The sequence below is a fragment of the Beta vulgaris genome, chromosome 5 (assembly GCF_026745355.1).
Source record: "Beta vulgaris subsp. vulgaris cultivar EL10 chromosome 5, EL10.2, whole genome shotgun sequence".
Lineage (NCBI taxonomy): Eukaryota > Viridiplantae > Streptophyta > Magnoliopsida > Caryophyllales > Amaranthaceae > Beta > Beta vulgaris.
In genome coordinates this window covers 55,561,010-55,586,220 of record NC_079206.1, presented here as the reverse complement: position 1 = coordinate 55,586,220, position 25,211 = coordinate 55,561,010, and the positions used below count along the sequence as shown (strand labels likewise).

Genomic DNA, 25,211 nt, shown 5'->3' with positions numbered 1-25,211 from the left:
TAGTAGGAAATAATTTGGCAGCTCTTCCTGTAGCCTTGATTCCAAAATCCTAGTTCATGCTTAGAAAGATATCTTGGTGACTAGAGCAAACTCTCGACTCCACTCTTAGGAGCATGGTGCGCATCATGCTCCATGTTAAGGTTCTTACCGAATTGCACCACCATCCGAGAACAAAAGAAATAATCTTATTGAGTTATCATTGCTTCGATTTTCAATTTAGAGCTCACTATTTACACAAACAATTAAAAGAAGTTGCTTCCGCGTAATAAAATAGATTTCATTATCTAAGATTTATCTTCTGCTTTCTCTTCTTTTGTTTCTTCCCTTTTCTTGTGATTTTGTTGGCCTGTTGATTTCTATTTTTGTCATCAGTCTAAAACGGAACACCTTCTGTGCAATCGCAAGGTTCTAGTTGCAAGGATCAAAACTTAATTGTTTAGTTTGGGTTTCATGGTAGATATCACTTTGTAGCCCTTAGCAGACTTTCATGGGTTTGATTCAGCATAGGGCAAACTTTTATGTGTGTGTTAAGCTATTGCTTGCAAAAGAGACTGATGCAAAATCTATGGACTTGTTGCATCAATGTTTTGTTAGGATGGAGAAGATGAAAAACTCATCATACATGTACTTCTGAAAAACAGTTCGCAACTACTCTTTCTTTTATTGTATATATCTTATTGTATAGGTGGCACAAATACATGTAACATAATAGCTTTATATTTGACAACTAAGAGTTGAAAAGAGAAAAAGAAAATGACTGATAAGCACCAATTAATAATCTAAACCATTTACATTTGCCAAAACTGTGCTAAAGGGAGCTAACAAAACCTCTAGATCATAATTCACAATCAATATAATCTCAACTTCGCTGAACATGATGGTTTGACTGCAACTGATTGCTTGTTTGTTGTGATGATGCCTGCTGTTGCCTTTGTAAAGCTGCAATCCTGTTGTAGAGATCTATGTTCATAGACTGAAAGTGAATCAAATAATGGGATTAATTGTTGAACAGAAGGTTCAATTATTCAAAGTTAAATTAGATGATTTTCTCCCCGTCAAGTTAGGAAGAGTCTCAGAAAGACAGCAACACATAATTGTACTTGCCTGTGCCAGAAGTGTGCTGTAGGGATCATGTAAAGGAGCAGAATTGCTAGTTCCGGGATCAGCAGGATTTGGTTGCTGGGCAGCTGCAGAAACCATCTGAGGGACAACAAAGCCAGGTGGCATAAATGTGGAGGTAGCAGCGGCCACTTGAGTAGGATGGATTATTGAGGGTATTGCCTGCGTTGCTGGGTGGGCAGCGCCCATATTAGTTGTGTCAAGCATACCTAATCCCATTCCTAGGCCGGCTCCCATTCCCACTCTCGCCAGGAGGGACATCTGATGTAAGTGTTGCTGCATCCCTAGAGGCATCATAATCTGAGGCATAAATCTTGCATTAGTCATCATCTGAACTTGTGCTTGAAGCTGCTTTAGGTACTCAATCACCTCATCCAACATCGATGCTTTATCTGTCTGTTTCAATTGAGAACTGAAGTTAGAACAATGAAAATAGGTTTAAAACTTCATCTGAGAAGAAGTGTTTTTTTTAGTCACAATTTTGTTAAGATTTATGTATACCTTGCTTGCATTGGGAACTAGCTTCTGCAGAGCTTTCATCTTTTGGTTGATGCGGTCTCTTCGTCTCTATAAAAGCAAGTGAAATGACTATCAATATTAGGTATGCCATATGCTACTTACTTTTGGATTTTAACCACAATAGGTTACTTTTGTGCACATACAGAAACATTTTTAATAGTCATGAAACTGTTATAGAATTCACAATTGCTAATTTGTAGTGAGATATATGATAATCGGAAGTTACCCTTTCAGACTGATTATGAACAGCAGCTGCCCTTCCTTTTCTTGTCGTATAGGATCGACCTGTTTCTCCTTTAGTATCTCGCTCTTCCTCCTGGTTTTCCTGCCGTATTGGAAAAAAATATAAGGTAAAAAATCCGAATCTATTAAGTGAGTGTTCTAGCTATACAAGGAAAGACCAGAGTCTGACAACAAATAGAAAATACAGGTATAAGCATGACATGGTTTAGAAATGTGTATTTAAGCATCATAAAATCTATCTTCAAGAGAAATAGAAATCACTGCAGTAATAAAAAAATACTTAACATAGCAAATGGCTTCTCCTTTCCAAAGTAATTCTGTTTGATTTATTTCCATTTTTCTTGCTTTGAATAAAGCAATGATCAAAGATAAGAAGGGAGCAGAAGATTTAAGTACCGAGCCATCATGGCAAGCGGAATCCTCATCGGTGGTAGTCTTAGTTCTTGTACAACTCCTAGGAGACTCATACGATGCCCATGTCATCATAGTTGTGTCATTGTTGTTATTAGTATTATTATTATTGCTGTTTTCCTTACAAAACGCAGCGTTTGCACTAGCACACGCGCTCATATCATGATCGTTGGTGTTCCTTACTGCACAGTTTTCAGACTCAGAGCGTGTCCGTTTCTTCATTAGTACCGGGTGTGGGGGTGGTGGGCCTACTGGTGTCTGTATGTGTCCGGATTTCTCGGCCCATTTCCCTCCAGAAGAGCCCACAATTGATGACCCGACATTTTCAATGTTTTGATGACCTGAATGCTGATGAGGTACAGAAGCAGGCAATAAATTTGGGCTTTGTTTGTTGTTACAGTAGGTTGCTTGGTGGACTATGGACTCTAGCGTGTCTGTGACCCTGCCTACGCCACCCGCCCATGTGGCCTTCGGTGGGGAGGAGGTGGTTGTGGTAGTAGGAGCCGGGAACATGCCTCCTAGTTCGTGCATGGCTAATTGTCCATTTTCCCATGTTAGCTCTGTTACCTCAAAATTCGACCTGCAAATTCATTGCATATATAAAACAAACATTAGATTGAACCAATCCAATGCTACCGTTATAATTATCCTTACTCTATAAGAAATAAGATTTCCTTCCTTTCAAAATTCATCAATACATAATCAAATAGAAATCAGAATTAATCCCTCCTATAGTGTTAAGGATGATTCAGTGTGTTTGAGTTGAAATGGAGGAAACAGAAACATTTCTAATTGTTGTAAGCAATTAGTGACTAAATATTCATAAGAAAGAAACATAAGATTCTGTTGTTATATATAGCAGGAACATCACTAGGCAGATATAGAAAAACATAAAACAAATGCTACAAAACCAAGACAGAACAATTCAAACATAACCAACTCTATAAAAAGCAAGCAAATGGATCATTAAACTCAATCTGTCATCAACCAAATCTTCTTATAGAAGTATGTATGAACAAGTCTAAAGAGAACATGAACGCGCACGCGAATACAACAGAACAGAAAGATCTCTCAAACTTGAACTAGTTTGAATAATGTTATGAACAAAAACAAAAACACGACTCTGAAGTCTCGAGTGAGATGTATATATGTACATAAACATAAAACATACATACATGGGAACAAGTTGAGAGAAGTTCTGGTGTTGCTGAAAATGGTTATGATGAGAGTCCAAGTCCACGTGAGAAGATCTGTTTACTTCTTCTCCTTGGTTGTTAAGCTTAAGGTCTTGTCTTTGGTGACTTAGATTCCAACTGGGTACTATACACTGACTCATCATTTTCTCTCAACCTTTCTTTTCTTTTCTTGTTTTTCTCTCTCTCTTCTTTGTTATCTATATTATCTCCCTCAAATTAAGAGAGGTGGGGAGTTTCTCAAATCAATCAGAGCTGGAAATTTTATTTTGGCACCTCACATGTATGTCTTTGTCTTTATGATATTGACTATTTTTGATAAGGATTTTACACTCCAACTCTCAACATGTATGTGGTAACCAAACGAGAGAATATTACCACTAGTTTTCATTCATTCACAGACTATGACTATCTCTTCACATAACTTGGAGGGGTCAAGGGAATAACTATATATTTTTGCCACAAATTTTCAATGCAAATTACCAAAATTTTGCCTTCTTTTTCAACTTTTTTTGATAAACATAGTACATATCTTAGAACCGTCTTTTATATTCTCATATATTGCATGGTTACATGTCAATCAGTATTATCAATGTTACTCCGACACCTTCATTTACCTCAAAAACAGGTGTTGTGTTGTATCGTGTCCGACACGACACTTTACTTAAATACTTCATTTTAAACTCCAAATTGACTTTTTTCTACAAAATAACTGAGTCGGACACTTAGAGACCCGTATCCGAGTAGACACTCAATCCGTGTCTAGATTTAAGATTACAGTTTAAGATTTGTATCCATATCCTTTAAGATAATGGATGCATATATGACATGATTGTTTTATTGATCCCTTATCTACGTCCAAAATGTGTAAAATATCTTTTGTGTTTTTTTTTTCACTTTGGTGTTTATGGATAGATGTGAATCAATCAAAGTTTCACTAGCACTGGGTCAGGGTGCCCTATATTAATTATTGATTGGCTAAGGTCCTTTGGCAATGTTGCTGCTTATCAACATCAAATTTTATGGTCGTATGGACCAGTATTGTCCCCCCCCCCCTCCCCCTCCCCCTTCCCTTCCTCTCCAAAATAAGGTATTTACTTATTAAATTAGTAGGTTGAGTACTACATTGATTGGCCTTTTCTAACACTGTCTCATCATAATGATGTTTGGCAAAGTGGGTAGAATATAGATCTCCCAAATTATTGGATTAATGCTAATTGTACTTTTAATTGATAGTTTAATTACAGTCATAATGTATTTTGGCGGCAAATTGCCAAACTATAAAATGATTAGATACAAATGTTTAATTACAGTCATAATGTATTTTGGCGGCAAATTGCCAAACTATAAAATGATTAGATACAAAAAAGAGAATCATTTATACTCGTCAAATAAAGAAATTTTTTTTATTTTGAATTAATGCAATGTCTTCGTTAAGATTTAGGGATTAGCACACTTTTTTTTTAATGTATTCTCATGTATGACCTTAGTCATTAATTATTATACGTTCCTGGATCAAGATATCTATAATAGTATACATGTATGGTGCAACTCGGTAGTACATGGTGTAGATGGAGGGACGTTCTATTCGACTCTAAAGAGAAAGAATCATCAATCATATACAACCTATATCAAGCCCTACAAGTTAACCATAGTAAGTATAACACATTGTGAACCTCTTGTCTAGTACATGAGTGGAACAAGAAAAGACATTCTTTTCAAGTCTTTTGTACTAATTTGGTGTATTAACATTAATATACTCAACTTTGCTTTCATCGATCCAAGTCCAAAACCAGTTATTGCATCCAACACCCTCTAGGACGGTGCTGACTATTGTAGCCAACCCTCCTTAGGGAGGTACCAGTTGTCGGAGTTCACTCCTTTGTCATAAGATATCATATATTGAATACTTGTGAATATCACACATTCACACCAAGCATATAACAAGATCATTTTAGAAAAAAAAAAATTACATTTTTGTTGTAACCTAAATTATCATTTCTCTTTCTTCTGATTTTAATGCTATTAGTTTATGTCATGTTAAAAGGGGTGGGAATTTTGTTGCCCACCACCTTGTGAAGGTAATGCCTTTTTGTTATGAACAATGTTGGATAAATCATTGTCCTAATATTGTTGCTCCTTATGTACTTATATACGTTTTGTCTCCTGATTAACAAACTACTTCTTTCCCTTCAAAAAAACCTGAATTATCATTCTTACTTATATTTTTTAAAATATAATTAAGTGGAGATGAAATGAACAAATTAAATTGTAGGATCTATATGATTTAAACGGACAACTATACTAATTTTTGTGTAGTAGTTAGTGTTTAGGCTCATCGGACTATACCACAGGTAATTATAATATTCATTTATTAACATTTTACTTTATAAATGTAATACCAAATACTACTTAGTTTGGTGGTTAAGACTTTAGTGTATAAGCTTGAGGTAATGGGATCAAATCTTATAAGATGCATATTTTATTTTTTTACTGTATGCGTGTTTTCATGAAATAAACACTCTAAGGAATAGCATCACATGGCATATTTCCTTGCTTAATTTCATTTATTAATATTGTACTTAGATATGATAGCACTAAAGACAACTTGGTCTAGTGGTTAAAACTTAAGTACATGAACTTGAGGTCACAGGATCAAAACCTATACTATGCAATTTCTAAGTTTTTATTGTACATGGATTACATGAACTAAAACTCCCTAGGGAGAGCGCCATGTGGCACCGTTCCTGATTTACGCATGCCTTTTAATATATTAGTATAGATAGTTATTATGCCCGGGCTACGCCTCGGGTAAGAAAAATTCTCATTTATTAATAATATAATTTAAGATGATGACACTAAATATTATTTGGTCTAGTGGTTAAGACTTTAATATATGTTATTGAGGTCTTGGGATCAAACCCTATACTATGCCATTTCTAATTCTTTTTATTGTTGTGGATTACATGGAGTAAAACTCTCTTAGGGAGAACGCCACATGACATCGTTTCTTGTTTACGCACGTCCTTTAATATATTAGTATAGATATAGATTCTAAGAATATATATATTTAAGTAAATTTCTATAATATGGGGGATGATTTTGTATCATTATAGACATCTAGTGTCCAAGATAAGATTCCATAATTATATTCATCAAAGGAAAAATTAGGAGGCAAGCTTCTTAGAAAATAATGAGGTCCTCTTGCCTTGGGAACCCTAATTATATATATTAAAAACATTATCATCATTTGTGAACGAAGTAAATACTTCAAAGATTGTCCATCTCTTTTGTTTCAACTTTATACGACTATATACAGCCACTAATCAATGTCTTTCTAATTTCAGATTTGGTTGGTCGAGAGTAATCATATATTCATGAGGTTTGGTGGAAGGGACCCGTAAAACAAGTGATTGTGACCTAGAATTCTAGAAGTATATAATTATATATTTTGGCAAACCTAGTAAGAAGTACTTGTTTATGGTGTCAACTTAATGTACTTTAATACTTTTCTAAGCATGGGTAAAGTGTTTATTATTACTTATTAGCATGTGAAAGCATCCAAAAGTTGCACAGTTTAGATAATTATTATCTCATTATGAGATAAGATTGGCGTATCGGCTAATATTAATATACTAATATATTAAAAGGCGACCCTAAATAAGGAACGGTTCCATGTGGTATTATTCAGGATTTTTTAATTCATGTAATTTACATACAATAAAAATAAAATTAAAAAATGCTTTGTATAAGATTTGAATTATTGTGACTACAAGTTTATATATTAAAGCTTTAACCAGTAAATAAATTCATATTTAGTGTTATTATTTTGGAGTAAAACGGTAATAAATAAAAAATGTCACTAACCGAAGTATAGTACGGACCTAAACACTAGTTATGTTTGAAAACATGATGTTTTTTCTCCATAAAATATCACAAGTTCTTTTCCTACCTTTGATCTTTTGGATTTTTGTGTGAGAAGGAACATCATGTTATGAGAAATTAAAATTTTGAAATGGTTGACCATTGCATTTCTTAAATAGTTGAGGAGGTTTAATTAGATATTTGAGTTTAAAAAATTTTACAAATGAATTGTCTTTGTGTCGGTAATAAACCAGCAAAAAACATTTAAAACCATGTTTTACTTGAGATGGGATCAAGTGATAATTTAGTTTTCGTATGCACAATATACTGAGAGTACGTGAAACAACAATAATGCCAAAACTTTAATTCAACGTACATGTATGAGTCAAGATTTTTGTTTTTGGTGGTTATCATATACCTTCAATTTTATTTTTTAACTTGACGGGATAATCAATTATTTGATATTTATTAGTTTAAGTATCCTGCTTCCTTCGAAATAGAATTTGGCATCGGAAAACAAAATTATAAAAACTGGAGATGATCTTTTGTAGATCTCTTGTGGTCGTGGGTTGACACTCCGATACCTATATATTGTTCATCAATATTGCTACTAAAAATGAGATGAAGACGATGATTTAGGAATAGGAGCGTTTTAATTAAGTAGATCACTGGCAAGGTAGGGAGGGTCTAGCAAATAGTATACGTAATACATGTTTATCAATAAACTATATTTTCAACTACAGTACTTCCTTCGTAACATAATAAGTATAACAAATGGATATTATTGTGAGGCATAAAAATATTCTTCTATTGTGTTTATTTTATTACGAAAAAAGTTGTTAATCTTAAAATTATATCGAAATATAGAATATAGTTGACCAAATCACATAATTGGTTCAAGAAAATTAATGATGGCCACGACGTCCAAGAGTTGATCAGTTTGAGAAGAGAAGATAGATTAAATGGAAAGAGGAGAGAAGTCAAATTAAAGCTATATATGCATGGGTGATTATGCAGATAACATAATAGCGTTTAACTACCTTTACAATTTAGTTGCTAATTAATACATGAAAAGTCCTCCCTTTTTCTTTTTCTTTTTTACAGATGCAGAAAGAAACAAATTAAAGAACCTAAGAAGACATAAAACAAGTCATGTTATCCACACAATGTTTAGTTAGACTATGAACGAGTTGCACCGTTTGTCGACCAACCATTCAACCTTGACCTATACATTGAATATTCACAGTTTGATAAATGTAAAATTTTGAGCTTTAATATCATTAATAATGTATTTATAAAAATAAAAAGTTGATATTTCACAAATACATATAAAGTTTAGTTTAGAAAGATAACACATAACTATATTTTATTCAAACTGTATTTATTATATTGAAACATAGGAGTAAAAAATATAAGAGGACTATAAACCACATATATATAGAATGGGCTAATGGAGTTACAAATATGCCACTATTAAATAATAAGCGTGGATCTAAGGTGGGAAAAGAAATAAGATCAAGACCTTCAAATAAAGAACACTCGGGAATAGATATTAATTTTGTCTCCACTACTCTCCAAGCTCATGCACTTTCCAAAGCTTGAAACATGTCTTAGAATTAGGAATTATTTGAAGATGTAGCCCTTAGGGCTATATATAAGCATTAAATACATTTTTTTAAATAGAAACAATTTAAGAATTCAAGACACATTTTCACATCAATTGAGGTAATAAATGCTTGATTCAATATTTTATTTCCATTTTAACCATCTTATACATAGCCCTAAGGGCTATGTATATCATTTTCCTTATTTGAATATATAGATATCATAACTAACTCGGTGATACTAGTGAAGGGTCTTAACTATAGAAAAGATTAAGTAAAAAAAAAAAGGATATAGACTACACAATATCAAGATCATTGTAGAAAAATTTCATTCTTTTCAAATTATTAGATCTACTAGAAAAGTGGTCCAACCAGCACATTGTCTAGTAATTGTATGTTTTACGATTGTTATAGAAAAAATAAAACAACTTGGGCTAGTTAAGGATCCTCTCCAATAAGTACACCAAGGGTTTGGAATGATTTGGAAATTTCATCCAAAATTTATCCTCTTCTCACAGCGTAAATAGGAGTAGTGAACATCCAGGATACCGGAGTGCGAAAAGTATATCCTCACTTAACAACTTCAGCTAGTTAATAGTCAGCCAGCTAAAACATTGAAAGGTCAAGATTGGATAGCTTTAAATACATCCATATTACAAGTAGGAGCATCAGAAAAAGCATATACATCAATTCCAACTTTTGCAAGGATTGTTTTGTTGGTGAAAACTGAAAAGCCTTTAGTTCTTCACAACCAGACAATCTTATCACAATTTTCATTTTTCTTGCTCATGCCGCGACGCGTAGTACCACATCCACATGTAATGTTTTGACTTCAGTTTCCCGCATGGGACAATAGTCCTCTTATTTGGCCGCCACGTGTCACTACCAATCATTTTCCACCAATAAGATAAGAGATACAGATTCTTGACTTCCTCTTATCTGGTACCAGTTTCATGACTTTCATCCCATTTTCGCACCTTGATCATTACATTTAATTGGAACTATGTAGAAATAGAAATAAGAAAGATTACCTTATATATACGGTATACATAGAATTTGGACTGTCAAATCTTCAGTAAATTCGTGGTACTTCAACTCTTAAACCAAACTGTACTCCACCCATGAAATCATGCTCCATCTCTAGACAATATTGCCACTTTTTCACCTTAAAATATTGTAAAGTTATATACTTCTTCCGTTTCGTTTTAAATGCAACAAATAGGTATTATTTGTGAAATATAAAATATTAATTTATTGTATTTAAGACGAAACAGATGAAGTACATAATTTGAATTTACTAAATTAAACTTTAAAATGTTGCAAAGTTATATACATGTTTTAATTTACTAATTTAAATGGTAAGCTTTCTCATATTATTATTAATCAATATTATATTTTTTATATAGTGAAATATCATACTAAAATGATTATATGTTAGGATCTAGCTTGAGATTAATTTGAGCTTGGCTCGAAATTATTTTGAGTTCATTGTTGGCAATACATTTTAATTCATACCTTATAATGCAGAAGAAAGTGAGAGCTAAAATTTGATTTTGTAAAATTAGGTTTTGACAAGTGCAAAAGTCTCTAGTCCAGTTATCCCACATAAAAGAATTAGAAGAGTGTTACTTTCATTATATATATGTGAAACAATTTTAAAGAGATTATAATTATAGTAATCCTACTATAGAATTGGATTAGAAGTGAACCACTAATACTTTTAATTGATTTAAATTAGTGCTCAAATTTTTGGATATATAACCAAGGCACCTTCTTTATGGACATAGAAAGAAAAGCAATATATGAAAAATTGATATAAAATTGACATTTAAAATTACATAGATAACCAGATTTGAGCCTAAAACAAGTAAATCGAATCTCGGGATATGATCAGGTCAACCCCATCCAATAACACTTTCATCTTGCCCAACCTACAATTTATAGTATATCCAATGCCTTCTAATACAGTTTTTGCCTATAGTTTATTTTAATAGACACTAGCCTTTTATGCACGCGATGCGTGCGTCGATTGTTTGGGTATGTTCTTAATAAATTTCATCTAAATATAAGTTTAGAAGTGTGATTTATAATTATTGTTGTACAAACTAATGTAAAGTGCTTAGAAATTGTAATGAACATTTAGATGTAAGGTCTTATAGTCAAATTAAATTTGTAATTTTTTAAAATTAAATAACCATTTTTCTCATTGTGTCAAGTTACTCTGTTAATGCTTATTTGGTTTAATTTATATGAATCCTGCAGGAATGATATCTATACAAATATATTAAAAGGCGTGCATAAATAAGAAACTGTGCCACGTGGCGCTCTCTCTAGGGAGTTTTAGTTCATGTAATCCATGTACAATAAAAAAAAATTATAAATTGCATAGTATAGGATTTGATCCCAAAATCTCAAGTACAAATACTAAAGTCTTAACCACTAGACTAAATTATTTTTGGTGTTATTATTATAGAGTATTATATTAATAAATGAGTTTTTTTTTACCCGAAACATAGCCCAGACATAATAACTAATTGTCATAATTCAAAAATTGTCGGCCTCGACCCTCTGCTCAACTAATATTCCGCGTTAGGTACTGTTCTTATGATAATAAATTCTTACAATAAGCAAATACAGTAAGAAATAACGGCATGATAGATATCAGCGGTGGACTGGTTATAAATGAATAAGATCAGGCTTTGAGAAGATTTGAGGACTTTCATTAAATTCTTTCTTTATTTCATGGTGATACATGCATCCTACATAATATACTTGGCTTCAAACCAATTTGGGCCACACTGTCTTCCAGAATAAACCTAGAGCAAATGGGGTCCTTCTCCTTCCTACCCATTTTCTTCGCAGCATCTATCTGCCTTCCATGTACTCACATCTTGTTGCACTGAACAACATGTTAGCTGACAAATTTCCCCCAAAAATCATTGGTTGCCCTAGCCCCTAACTATTTTTTTTTTTATTTTCTTATTCTAGTGCAATTGACATATGGAGTATGCATTAAGATATTCACCATTATCTCTTTCTATTCGTTTCCTTTATTAAGATTACGACATCTAAGGGTTCTCTTCAACTTAAAAAATTAAGTTTCAGGTTCAATAAGTTCAGATAAGTTGCAATCAGATCTAATCAGGGTAATAAGTTCCAAACAGGTCTAATAAGGTCCAATAAGTTCCAAACAGGTCTAATAAGGTCCAATAAGTTCCAATCAAATGCAATATTATTTGTAATCCTTTCGAAATTGATAAGCTTACCAGAAATATTAGTGTAGTTGCATCAACTACTGGAGAATATGTCTCATCATAATCGATCCCTAACATTTGTGAGAAGCCTTGGGTTACTAGCTGTGGCTTATGTCTAGTAACCTCATTTTCTCATTTCGTTTTCTCACGAATACCCATTTGCACCCAACTGGTTTTACACCTTTTGGTATTTGGGTTATTTGTCCGAATACCTCGCGTTTTTCAAGTGATTTCAGTTTTGCTTGGATTACTTCTTTCCATCTTGGCCAATCTTTCGGCAGCGACATTCATCTACTGTATTTGGTTCTATATCATATTCATCGTATGTCATTTCAACCACTATGGAGTAAGCAAATATTTCATTGAAGACAACATCTTTTCGATTCCATTATTGTTTCTTTGTAGAAACATAATTAATTGAAGTTTGATTTTATCTATGCTTTTATCTTCCTTTTCTTCTGGAACATGCTTATCTTCATTTTTGTTTCATCATGAATTTCATCATGCTCCGTTGGAGAATTTATATTAATTTTGTTCGTTGTTTCACCTTACTTTTTCATTTTTCTTGGTTTTGAGTCTTCAGAATCGGGTGGTTAACCACGTTTTTGACGTGCTATTGACTCATTTCCAATGGCTTTATAGTCACTAGGAATTTCAATCTGTTATGGGGCATTATCAGTAGGTACATGTGACTTTGTGACTTTCTTAGTATCTGTGAATGCACCTGGCAATTGGTTTGCAATAATTTGCAGATGAACAATTTTCTGGACTTCTTGTTCATATGAATATGTTCTCGAGTCTAAAAATGACATTTGCAATGCATTCACACCTCCCCACCCACACCCTCTGCCCACCCCACATCCTTGCCCACCTCCCCACCCCTCCCGGACCTGACCACCACACCCCTCCCTCCACCTCCCTCCCCACCTCCCCACACCCCTACCCACCTCCCCACCCCTCCCACACCTCCCCACCCCCACAACCTGCACAACCCTGGCCACCCACATACTTCCCACATGCACACCCTTGCCCACCTCCCCAACTCCCATGGGAAAGGATTACGTGTAAGATCGACCTCGCCGTGAAGATGTATGTGGACGAAGTTCAAGAATTGGTAGGAAATCATCGGATACAAAAAAAAAGGAAGGGGACCTACAAAGTCACTAGGGAAACACACCTTGATGACTTTGGAATACGATCATTTGGGGCAACCTTGTGGAAAGTGGCAGCATAATAATGGCATGCAAATTAGCCTTTGCATGCAGAGACTTTTCATTGTGCACACATGGAAAGAGGTATCCGAGGGCTCGAAAGAGTGTCTATGAGAGAATACTATGGTAAGGCTCACGTACAATAAAGTTTACATTCTTCATTGTTTAGTTTTATATAAGTGTAATATTAATTATATCATATAAATTACAACAATTGCGGAAACTAATATGTGAAATGCTTTTCGTTGTACAATCTTTTCAATATCGAAGATGATGAAGCAAAGAAGAGCCTATTTCTACCCGCAGTTCCCGAGAGATTTAGAGATTTTAAGGCTAAGTTAGTGTCTAGGTGGATCACTAAGCGGAGGAAAGTTGTAGGTACGAAGAAGAATAAAATATACGATGTAGAAACGCCATCCGGTTCTCACGCTTCACCAGAAGCATCAGCCGCGCCTTCCAAATTACCGTTTTCGATTTGGAGGAACATCACATCGGCAGAGTGGGAGACATTTGTTGCCAAAAACACTACCCCATAAGCTATTATAAGAATATCATACTAATATTTAACTACACTTCGCTCCAATTTTTTTGTATTAACCTTTGTTTGTAAATTATGTTTTAGGCAAGACGTAAGAAAAGTATTTTGAAAAAAAAATCATTTGAGCGTTTCTCTCACGCACACACTGAAACCCTAACTCTTTCTCTCACTTTCTCCTTCTCGAATTGGCGAATCCCACGACTCCAGCAGTCACTTCCGCCGACTCACCGGTTGTCGACTCGCCGGTCCAGTCATCTTCAATCCTTCGTTGTCCTCTCGCCTCGGCGGTTGAGTCGTTCACTCGTTCAGATCTGAAGAACTTTGTCCAATCGTCCTCGTTTTTCGACCATTCACTCGTTCAGATCTGAAGATCTTCCTCCGTTCTTTTATGTTTTCTTATAATTCGAGATATTCTTGCTTTAATTTCGTCAATTCTTTAGTTTGTTGCATCAATTTCGTCAATTTCGTTTTATGTTTTCCTATAATTTTGTCAATTCTTTCATGTCTAATTCTCGAGATTCTACGTGTGAATTTCGTTTGTATGCTTTTCGATTTCACTTGTTCAAATTTCATTCTCAAGTCTGTTCGTCGGGAGGCCGGCAGGGGGACGGGCAGCGTCGCAGCGAGCAGGCGGCAGGGGGATTTTGCATTCATTTGAGGTATTCTTCTAATTTGACCTTCTTTATCTTCACTTAATCGTTTCTTCAATTATTCTTCATTGAATAATTGTTGGCTACTTGGCTTGTTGCTGAAAATTGATTTTTAAATTTGTTCAAATGTTCTAATGATTGGGTGTTGGATGATTGTTGGATGGTTCAAATATTTGTTGTTTATTTGCTCCATTTTTACAATATATTCCGGTCATGTTCAAATGTTCTTTACTTCTATAAGTGTCTAATTTTTACAGTATTGATTTGTTTTGCTATGTGATGTTGATATAGTTTGAGGAATTCACCTGCTTGAATTGGGATTATGAAGGCACTATAGAGATCTAAAGTCCCCGGGCTTGAGGTGTGTAGTCTTATTTATTCCTGTGTCTTTTTATGCTTTTGTGCATTGAATCATAATAAATTTATGGTGATATATTGATTTTGGATAAATAACTATAAGAACAAGCAGAACTATGGTGTTATGTTGCACTACTACTACTGTCTACTACCAATTGAACTAACTGTTGATTTCAATTCCTATGATCTTCAAATAATTTGGATGATATGAATCGATTCCATGAAAGAATATGGCAGTGGACTTTTATTGATATGTTTAACACATTGAATTATTGTATCCAATTAAAAATTATAATCTAAATTTCAGAATGAAAAGAAAGAAAACGCAACCGGATATCTCAAGTTTTTTTTTTACTAAATCAGTATCAAAGCATAAAACTCGTCGAGAACAATTGTAACAATTTTTAGGTATTATTTTATTACAATATGAACTATTATTAGTCATGAAATGATTTTATTTGAAGTATTTTTTTTAAAAATTCATGGATTATCCTATACGGATACGCGTATCCGAACCCGAACCAGCACCCGTACTTGTACCGATATCCGTTTATGTGCAACCTAGTCGGTAGTGACCAACTATTCATAAATTACTGGATCCGCCACTGTGCGATGTTCAGATGAGGTACAATGATTACCATACTATATATATATATATATTAATATATATATTATATATATATTATTTATATATATATATATATATATATATATATATGCGTCTTTTGTTTTCTACTTCCTATGATATATAGTAATATCTTTACTTTCAACTAATTACTAGGTTTCGGGAAAGATCGATTCACATGACAATAGGGCAAAGAAGGCCGGTTCACCTGATAAGAAGGTGAAGGCAAATGTTTCATGTACAAAGAATGCAATTATTCCCGATCCAGAGGTGTTGCGAGCTCTCACTATTCCATGCTTTTGGTTGCATAAGTGCGCTAACGATTTACCCGACGATAGTGCAATATAGGTTGTTTTGGGGGCGCAACAATTCCACTATCTTGAGGAGTCATCGACATTCATTTCTAAGGTCAATATCAAAGAATTCTTATGTGGGGAAGAGTTATGTGTTTCCATGATACAAACTTTCATGAGGTAATAATACATAATAAGTATATTATATATGTTTAATTAGTTTTCAATTCAATTTCCATAATAAGTAAGTTTATTACTAGTAATCATTATCATTTCTCAGGTTATAATACAATGAATTGATTAGAAAATCAAGTGGCCCAATAATGTTTGGTTGGTCGTATCCAAACATATTACGAGATAAGAATTGTTTGAAAAACAATTAAAGTCGAAGCGAAAGATTACATTGAAATGAGTTTCAAAGCATCATCTCGTTTAGGAGTTCATCAGATCATCCTAGTCCCGTATTTTGAAAGGTATGTTTGTAAATTCGTTTTACTTCTATTTATTCGATAATTAAGTTCTAATTGTTCTATGATTAATACTATATTTCCTTGTCGTTGTAGCGCACATTGGACACTGATTGCGATATGTTTGTCAACTAACCAAGTCTACCACTTCGATTCTTTGCGTCGACAACCACCACAGTCTTTACTACTCAAATCTTTGTTAAACAGGTAGCCTAACTAAAACTAAATATATACGTACTTATTAATATTACATGATCCTACAATGTTGTATTGATGTAGTGTGATGAAGAAAACTATTGGAGGAAGACTTACAATAGCAAAAGCTCCTGTTTGGATATCAGTCGAGGTAACATGAGTAATTTGTTTGTCCATATATATAGAAACATCATTTTTCGCTATATACTTATACACATCTAACATGAATGTCTTTGGTTGCATGTTTTTGTGAACTTTAAAGTGTCTGCAACAAGATGATGGACTTTCATGTGGCTATTACGTGACGAGGTTCATATTCGATATCGTCAACTATTGAACTAACATCGATGATCTTCAAACGGTATGTAACTTATTAGTATATTATGTTAGTTTAGATTAGATCAATGGGTAATAGTTAATTGCTTTAGAAACCAAAGTAGCACATATTCGCAACAAAGGTCATTTAAGGCCTAGTTTGGGCTTTTCGCGTCCAATTATTAGATTTTGAGTCATTTAACCCCAAATTATTTTTGAACACGATAATATAAGGTATAATATATATTACTAGTGTGTACATTTTTAGGCTTGCATTTGTTGTTGGTCGATTTTTGGTAACGTAAACATGATTTTAGGCCTATTTTGACCGATTCGCGTCCAATTTGTACTTTTCGAGTCATTTAACACCAAATTCTTTTTGAATATGATAATATGAGGTATAATATAACTATTGTGTAATTTTTAAGGCTTGCATTAGTTGTTGATCGAATTTCGGGAACGTAAATATGATTTTAGGCCTTTTTTGGCCTTTTCACGTCCAAGTATTAGATTTTGAGTCATCTAACTCCAATTTTTTTTATGAATATGAATATATAAGGTATAATATAACTAGTGTGTAGATTTTTAACCTTCAATTTATTGTTGGTTGAATTTTGGGAAGGTATATATGTAATTTTTAGAACTATTAACTACTGTAAATGATTGAATTCTTATATTATGTGTTTTATTCCTTGGTTGTTTTGCAAGGTTTATATGAATAGAAGTTTGAAGCGCTTCACCAAGGAGAAATCAAATGAAGTTCGGGATAAGTTGGCGCTTACCTTTGTGACGATTGCTTATGAACATTTTTGGAGGATTTTTATTTTCCTAATAATATGTACACTTTCATCAATTCTATGTACTTTATACATTATTTCAATATATTTAAAGTTATTTACAATTTGTTTTTTCTATTGCGTTTCAGTTATTTATTTTTTTTGGAAGGGAGGTGTTCAGCGGGGGAGGGTGATGCCATGGTGGGTGTTGGGCTGGGCTAGGAGGTGGGGAGGTGGGCGTGCAGGGATTATGGGGTGGGCAAAGGGGTGTGGGAGGTGGTATATGGGTGGGCAGGTGGGTCGACAAGACGACAAGGGGTTGTGGGAGGTGGGTAGAGGGGTGTGAGAGGTGGGCAAAGGGGTTGGGGGTGGGCAGGGGTGGGGTGGGGTATGGGAGCCTAGGAGGTGGTCTGTGGGTGGGTAGGGGTGTGGGGAGGTGGGTAGTGTTGTGGGGAGGTGGGCTGGTCGGTAGGTAGGGGTGGGGTTGTGTGTGTGGAGAGGTGGGTGTGGGGTGGGCTGGCAGCAGGGGGTGCTGAGGGCAGCAAGGTATGTGTATTGTTTTTTTTTTTAAAAAAATATTGTAAAAGGGCTGCGGTTTTGGGCATAAGCCGCGACCCTTCTATATTTTAAGGGTTGCGGTTCATGAACAAACGCAACCCTTTTGATAATGAAGGGTTGCGGTTTTTAATTAAACCACAACCCTTTTAAAAGTGAAGGGCGCATGTTTTTTCCCTTAAACCGCAACCCTTCAAGTACTGAAGGGTTGCGGTTTGTTTAAAAACCGCATCCCTTCCTACCTTTTTGCTGAAGGGCTGCTGCATCAAGGGCTGCTGGCAAAAAATGCAGCCTTGCGTATTTTTCTACTAGTGTGTGGTGATGTGTGGTTACCACACACGCGCCCGAGTTGCTCGCCTGGTCCGGGATATGGGCCTTGGGAAATAAGCTTAACTTAACTATCTTTTTGGGTCAATTATTTGTCAGTATTTAATGACCGTTTTTAAATCAGTAATTAAGTTATCATTTTTTTCCTAATCTTTCTCTTAATGTTACCATTTTTCCTGATTTCTCTCCTGAGCTGCTGCCCCTTAACTTTCCCATTTACTGCCCATTTTTCCCACGTTATTAGCCATAATCTGATCACTTTTGGTTTCCCTTTTTTTCCTATAAATACCAGTGTTTTGGTATTCCTTGAGTACACTGAAAAACATAAACACTTCTCTCTTCCAATTTCCTCTATAAATCTTGGTAATATTTTCAAGAGCATTCTCAATCTGTTTTTTTGTCAACACTAGAAAGGTAGAAGTCGTGTATCCCTGGAGGTTGATTGTAGTGAGTCCGTGTGTTGTTGCGAGGAAAATTCAACTTTAGGGCAGTGATTATTTCACGCCACGATTGTCAGATAAGTTATTCAAAGTAGTTACGAGTTTTCGTTCCTATATATTATATATAAAAATATTATATATTTTTGCAGGCATAGCATGCATAAGACTAGAATTAATTAAAAACTCTGATTAGATTTAATATATTTGATCGCAAAAAATCAACGGTTTTTCACCAAATATCCCTAACAAAAAAATTTATTCACCAAATACCCCCCACTTTTTTCGAAATTCACCAAATACCCTAACCTTTTACAAAAATTCACCAGATACCCTAAATTTTAAAAAAATGACAGATAATGTTCTTAATGACTACGACAGTTAACTTCGTTAGTCGTTAGTAATTAATCCTAATTAGCCTTAACAAACTCTAATGAACCCTAAAAATCCTAAAAACCTAACTAACCCTAACACCCTCTCTCTTCCTTAACCCACCACACCCCAACAACCCTATCCCCACCACCCCCTCCCCTCCACCTCCCACACAGCTCCCCCTCCTCCTCCCTCGCATCCCCCCTTCCCCCAGCCCGCAGCCGCGCCCTCCCCTTCGCGCCGCCGAAGATCGTCTCAACGTTGTCGCCGCAGAGAAGAAACGTTGTCGGAGATCTTTGTGGTGTCGACTGTGCAAGGTGGGGAGCTCGATTCGCCGGAGATCCCACTTTTTTTCAAAAGACCGTCGGGCTGAGGGTGGTTATCTTCTCGATCGTCCACCACCACCACAAGCGAAGAGAGAGAGAAACACAACTTCCATCATCGAAATGGAAGCCGCATGCAGGGAGTTGCGGGAGGGTAGGTCTGGTGTTGGTGGCTGCGGGGTAGGGTAGAGGGTGGGTCTGTTGTTGGTGGTTGCGGGGGAGGGGACTGGTGGGGCTGGTGTTGGTGGTTGCGGGGGAGGGGACTAGTGGGGTCGGGGTTGGTGGTGGGGTGGTGGGGTGGTGGGTTAGGGGGGAGAGAGGGTTAGGGTTAGTTAGGGTTAGGTTGACTTAGGGTTAATTAGGTTGACTTAGGACAAACTTGTAAATAAACACTAACATAGACTAACATCCTTCAACATTTGGGGTATTTGGTGAAATTTTTAAAATGTTAGGGGTATCTCGTGAATTTTGAAAAAAGTGGGGGTATTTGGTGAACAAATTATTTTATTAGGGATATTTGGTAAAATAACCGAAAAATCAAATACAACTATTAATTTTGGACAGAGGAGATACTTTGCATAATCAACAGTAAACCTCAATTCCTTATGTGCCATAGATGCCTAATAGTAGTAATATTAAGGCCAGCAACTTCTGCCAAAAAAAGACCAGCAGTTTCTGCCAAAAAAAAGACCAGCAATATTGACTTTCCTCTTAAATCTTCCCAATTGCTTCGCTTTTCACACCAATTCCAAATTAGTGGCGCATATATATGGAGCTTGAGCATTATAACTGCAACCAACTCTAAATGGTAGCAAGATAAGCACATACAGATAAATGAGCCAACGTACAAGGCATTAAGGAGTAATCATCACAATTTTTGCAAGAAGCCAATTCTTAGCAACCAACTAGAAAATTAATGAGATTTTGGAGTATTGTATATGTTCCATATGCCACCTATTCCATCTCATTGACTAAATAGGGGGGTTGAGAAAATGATAGCTACTTTGGCCTCATTTGGGAAATGTCATTATCTTTCTTCTTTTTTAGGGTTGTTTTTTTGATTTTTAGCTATATAATAATTATTATAAATAGACAATACATACAAATTTTACCGAGCAATGATTTCAAGAAACCATACCTACATTACTATATTTACCTTATAGATAAAATGCGCGTTCAGCGTTTATCGAGATTTTGTTATTTTTATAGCCTGTCTTTTGGTGAGAGGTAACATCACAACCTTTTCCAAGTTAGGTGAGTGCTGGAATTATAAAGTGAAAGATGGCTATAAATTTGCATAACCTAATTATAAATTAGTTTCAAACATGAGATAATCTGCCTAATAATCAACTTTGCATATAAGTTTGAAAACCAATACTGATCTACATGAGAATTTTTCAGTCAATAACTTGTATTCATATGTATACTTAAATTTGATTTAAAATCTTGCTAATAATCTATTGATATCAGATGAATTAAACCATGTACAATTTCTGTAAGAAGCTAAATCATTTTCTCATCATATGTTATTATAAATACATGAATACATGCTAATTAATATTCAAAACAGAAACATTGAACAGGAACTCTGCCTGTTGAACTGATCTTCCTCCCCTGCTGCTTTGCATAAGCTTCTTCTCTTCTCTTCTTCTCATCAAGTTGCTTCCTTGCTCCTACACCTACATCTTCGATCTTATCGATTTTGTTCTGGTAATGGTGCAAGTTTAATCTCTTTAACCTCTCTAGCTCAGCCTGTATATATATAGTTTCATTTGGTTAATACATACACATTATCAGAAATGCAGCACATTATCAAAGAATAAATGTTGCCATTTTAGGTAGTAGAATCACCTTTCTTCTTTCCATGTTAGTAGCAGCTTTCATCTTTTTCTCATTCTCCCATTCTATGATCTTCTCCCTCGTCTTCTCATACCTAATATAAACGAAAACATGTTCCATAATCTACATAGCAAATTAGAAATATACATTCTAAGTACACTAAAATCTAGAAGAAGAAAAAAACAGCATGTTGTCACAGACAAGCCTAGATTGCCCTTGTGGCGTATCAATCTCCGAGGCTATGATCCAGGCCAGCCTAACCCCATATGTGCAACCAGCGTTAAACACAATAATATCTAAAGAAAATAGCACGGAGCGAGTGATACTAGCCTGCACGGCTGCACCAAAACGTAGGTATTGGCGTACAAGCATATTAGTCTATTAGATATGAGAGTTGCCTAATGTGGGACTGGCTGAGTGTAATCAATGGACAACTTAACCGTGACATATATTATCCCCTTCATTTCGTGTATAAATTGAGTTATACTATTGTCAATATAGATTTTGGTAACTTACCATTTATTAATCTTGGCTAATCGCGCTTGCTCCCATGCTTCTGCTCTAGGAGTTGGCACCCTTCTACTCCCCTTGTGCTGATCTGCCCCTGACACTTCTATAGCTCTTGTGGAAGTCCTCAATATTGCACCTTGATCACCTACTCAGATGATATCTTAATTAACGTTCTTATAATTGTTGAACTACATACTATGATAGTGTAGTGAATTTAAAACTAGTCATATTCAAAAACTCAAAGTAATCATGTTTAGTTTTCATGATTTTGTTTTAGTTTTCAGGGAAAGTAAGACAGGAAACAGAAATTGGTAACAAACATGTCCTAAGGTGCTACAGTCTAGGTAGCTCTGATTGTACACATTTGTACTTCTATCTTATCTAAACTAGAATTTGCAAAGATCATGCCTAAAAGTCAGAAAGTTTACCACCATTTCGCCTTTCTACTTGCGTTGATCGCCTCATTAGACTTTCTAAATTCGGTAGCTCAAAGTTGTTATTATCTTGATTGTCCTCTTTCATGCTCTTGTTTTTGGCTATTGGATCCTCTCTAAAGCTCTCGACCATCCTCTTCTCGAATGCTGCTCTTGTTTCTTCAAGGGAGAAAATTGCATATGCTGCTGCTGCAATGCTAGCTGCAAATTCGCTTTCCTTGCTATTGTAGTCCATTAGATTACTTCCTGATCATCAAAAACCATAAAGTTCATAGAATCAAATTCTAATTAGTGAATATGGTATTGTATCTTTGCATCTTTAATTGCTAAGATTTCCATTTCCAATATATGGTACCTTGTCTGAAGGATTCTGATTTCATTTTGTCTCTGCTGTTAGGGAATTCTTCAAGTTTCTCTTGTGTTATATCTGAAAAACTCACTCTGATATGCTATGTCATTATTTGTTTGAGATAACCAAGATTTATTATATGCTAGATGTGCAATAAAATGTCCATAAAATTTATAAGTGGCATGATTGAACAACAGCTAGCACTAATTCTAAGTATGAGAATGGGTACGAAAACATGATTTGCTAGCTAGTTTTTCTAAATTTGTCCAAAGGCATACCACTTGTATGTAAAAAGCCTTTTCCGAATCACAGTTCATGCGGTTTAAAGAATTAGGTAACACTACATTGAACAATATATGTAGCTCTTGACATATTCATCGAAATCTTTCATTCTTCTTCATTACTTGATTTTTACCCCTTCATAAAGCCACATACATACATGTTTTCTTCTCACATAAAACCCAATATAATGTTAAAGTTATTACTACCCGAGATGTACACTTCAAACTAGGTCTTTGATGATAGAAAGATAAGCTAGTCGACATTCATGATAAAATGCATTATTAACATCTAACATAATGGTATAAAGAACCTTAACAATGCAACAAATAAATCAATAGATTGGTGACATGAGATGCATTAGAAAAAGTACCTTCGACGGTGTTTCTTCTGTTGGTCCATTATTCTTAGTGCATGTAATCTGGAGCAATCTACTATTTATCTTTGACGTAAACTGATCTATTTGGTTCTTGCCAGAAAAATATGTAGCTAACTTCATATATATGCAAGAATAATTGCAAATATTTGTACAAATGAACCTGATTTTTTCCTGCAGCATTGTTTGTTTTAGTATTATAGAAGAACTTTTACTACATTAATTTATCTGATGGGAACAGACCATTGGGCAAGCAATATGTAACGTGAAATAAAATATGCTTTGCAGACTAATACAGTAATACTGGTTTTGGCAACCTAATTGTGTAAGTCTCATGGTTTAAGTTATATTAGACAGGCATAACTAGAAAAGAAGCAAGGAATCTTTGTCTTGTACTCTTCTTCTATCAATTTCAATTAAGGTTTAAGCTTAAGTAAAAATTAAGTCAGGTTTTTTTTTCTAAGATTAAAATTAAGCTAGTGTTGTGTATTGTAATATTTTCAATTTCAAATTAGCTAAGTGCATGTAGTATGAGATATAATTCCAGTTGACATTATGAGAGAGAATTAGTCATGGAGCCCACCTCTCCAAAAAAAAAAAAATGCTAAAATTGGTTCATTTGCATATGAGATCTATTAGAAAGTGACAATTAATTCAAAGCATCAAATTATAAAGTACCTATGCAATTTGTCCATGATCATTCAGATACGCTTGTGAACAAAATTTACATGTATGAATTAGAAAGGATATACAAAAAGATAATTACAAATGACACATACAAAACAAAAGTGTTAGAAACTGACAATACACAATGGTAGGAGGACGATGATTTCAAGGCCGTGCTGTGGTAGAAGACCACTGACTTGAAAGCAATTACAGCCTGACAACGGTGGTAACCGATCTGGCCGGAAAGCTCCCAAGGTTAACACAACAGCCTAAAACTGCCACCGCTAGCAGTATAGACTTGGAGAATAGCACGAAACCCAGGAAAGAGAGAGAGAAGAAAAGGAAGAGACACAACAAGAATGCGCGCTTTTAGCGTCTGAATTTACCGTCCGGCACCGTAAGCGGACGGTAAATTCAACATTACCGTCGGATAACAATCAGACGCAAATTAGAGTCCGTTTTTCTAAAATTAGCGTCCGTCTATGGAGCGGACGCAAATTACTGTCCGTTTTGCGAAAATTAGCGTCCGACTTTTAACCGAACGGTAATTAGCGTCCGATTTTGATTAATTAGCGTCTGAAAAGGCGGACGCTAATTATAATCCATATTAAAATAAAATCGATCATATACCCGTTCAAACACGTGGCAGCTCTTTGCTTTTTATAACCCGTTCATTCTCCTCATATACGCGGCCTCTCTCACTCAAACTCTAACTCCCTCCTCATTCTCTCTCTCACTCAAACCCTAACTCCCTCCTCATTCTCTCTCTCACTTACGCGGCCCTCCCTCCCCTCTCTCTCTCACTTACGCGGCCCTCCCTCCCCTCTCTCTCTCCTCTTCGAACCCTAAATCCCTAAATCCCCTCTTCGGATCTAACCACATTGTCGAATCCCTGCCATCCTCCATCGATCGTTTTTGTCGCCGCCGAAAGTGTTCGTCTCTCAGCATCGAAGATCTCCACTCAGCATCGAAGATCCGGTGGGTTTTCTGGTTTTTTGGTTCGTGGGGTGGGTGGGTTTTCTGGGTGGGTGGGGTTTTTATTTAAAATGTTTTTTTATATATTTTTCGATATTTTTTTTTTTAGGGGGTTAGTATTGTGGTAGATCTAGG

The 25,211-nt window shown here is 35.2% G+C and overlaps 2 protein-coding genes and 2 long non-coding RNA genes across 6 annotated transcripts; 2 read left to right on the top strand and 2 right to left on the bottom strand.

Annotated features, from left to right (window-relative positions):
* Positions 1 to 628: 628 nt before the first annotated feature.
* LOC104893982 (transcription factor PIF7) lies at positions 629 to 3,755 on the bottom strand. 2 transcript variants are annotated; one of them, XM_048644321.2, is made up of 6 exons: positions 3,468 to 3,755; positions 2,167 to 2,872; positions 1,865 to 1,963; positions 1,621 to 1,686; positions 1,105 to 1,515; positions 629 to 973 (listed from the first exon to the last, which is right to left on the bottom strand). In XM_048644321.2, exons 1-6 carry the CDS (start codon positions 3,629 to 3,631, stop codon positions 860 to 862), a joined length of 1,560 nt encoding a protein of 519 aa, XP_048500278.1. In that variant the 5' UTR covers positions 3,632 to 3,755; the 3' UTR covers positions 629 to 859. The 2 variants fall into 2 exon arrangements, with proteins under 2 accessions (XP_048500278.1, XP_010678431.2); XM_010680129.3 differs by having other exon boundaries at positions 2,278 to 2,872; positions 3,468 to 3,737.
* On the top strand, positions 1,515 to 7,032 carry LOC130591634 (uncharacterized). The gene is made up of 2 exons (XR_008969575.1): positions 1,515 to 1,720; positions 6,833 to 7,032. It is a non-coding gene; the product is annotated as an uncharacterized LOC130591634 (long non-coding RNA).
* Positions 7,033 to 15,750: 8,718 nt separating this feature from the next.
* On the top strand, positions 15,751 to 17,768 carry LOC125498002 (uncharacterized). 2 transcript variants are annotated; one of them, XR_007274773.2, is made up of 6 exons: positions 15,751 to 15,858; positions 15,937 to 16,061; positions 16,162 to 16,354; positions 16,445 to 16,694; positions 16,806 to 16,904; positions 17,567 to 17,768. It is a non-coding gene; the product is annotated as an uncharacterized LOC125498002 (long non-coding RNA). The 2 variants fall into 2 exon arrangements; XR_007274772.2 differs by having other exon boundaries at positions 15,757 to 16,061.
* Positions 17,769 to 21,054: 3,286 nt separating this feature from the next.
* LOC104893981 (hypothetical protein) lies at positions 21,055 to 24,027 on the bottom strand. The gene is made up of 6 exons (XM_010680128.4): positions 23,433 to 24,027; positions 22,787 to 22,872; positions 22,426 to 22,677; positions 22,004 to 22,142; positions 21,500 to 21,581; positions 21,055 to 21,400 (listed from the first exon to the last, which is right to left on the bottom strand). The coding sequence occupies exons 1-6, from the start codon at positions 23,459 to 23,461 to the stop codon at positions 21,203 to 21,205; spliced, it is 786 nt and encodes a 261-aa protein (XP_010678430.2). The 5' UTR covers positions 23,462 to 24,027; the 3' UTR covers positions 21,055 to 21,202.
* Between the last annotated feature and the right edge of the window lie 1,184 nt (positions 24,028 to 25,211).

What these genes read in the sequence shown, in the direction of transcription:
- LOC104893982 (XM_048644321.2), bottom strand. Translation starts at nt 3,631, where the DNA reads ATGATGAGTCAGTGTATAGTACCCAGTTGGAATCTAAGTCACCAAAGA. An exon ending in TTCTCTCAACTTGTTCCCAT is followed by an intron (nt 2,873 to 3,467) that starts GTATGTATGTTT and finishes ATGAATTTGCAG; the next exon opens with GTCGAATTTTGAGGTAACAG. An exon ending in TTCATAATCAGTCTGAAAGG is followed by an intron (nt 1,687 to 1,864) that starts GTAACTTCCGAT and finishes TTGCTTTTATAG; the next exon opens with AGACGAAGAGACCGCATCAA.
- LOC104893981 (XM_010680128.4), bottom strand. Translation starts at nt 23,461, where the DNA reads ATGGACCAACAGAAGAAACACCGTCGAAG. An exon ending in AGTAGAAAGGCGAAATGGTG is followed by an intron (nt 22,143 to 22,425) that starts GTAAACTTTCTG and finishes TCATCTGAGTAG; the next exon opens with GTGATCAAGGTGCAATATTG. An exon ending in TTAGCCAAGATTAATAAATG is followed by an intron (nt 21,582 to 22,003) that starts GTAAGTTACCAA and finishes CGTTTATATTAG; the next exon opens with GTATGAGAAGACGAGGGAGA.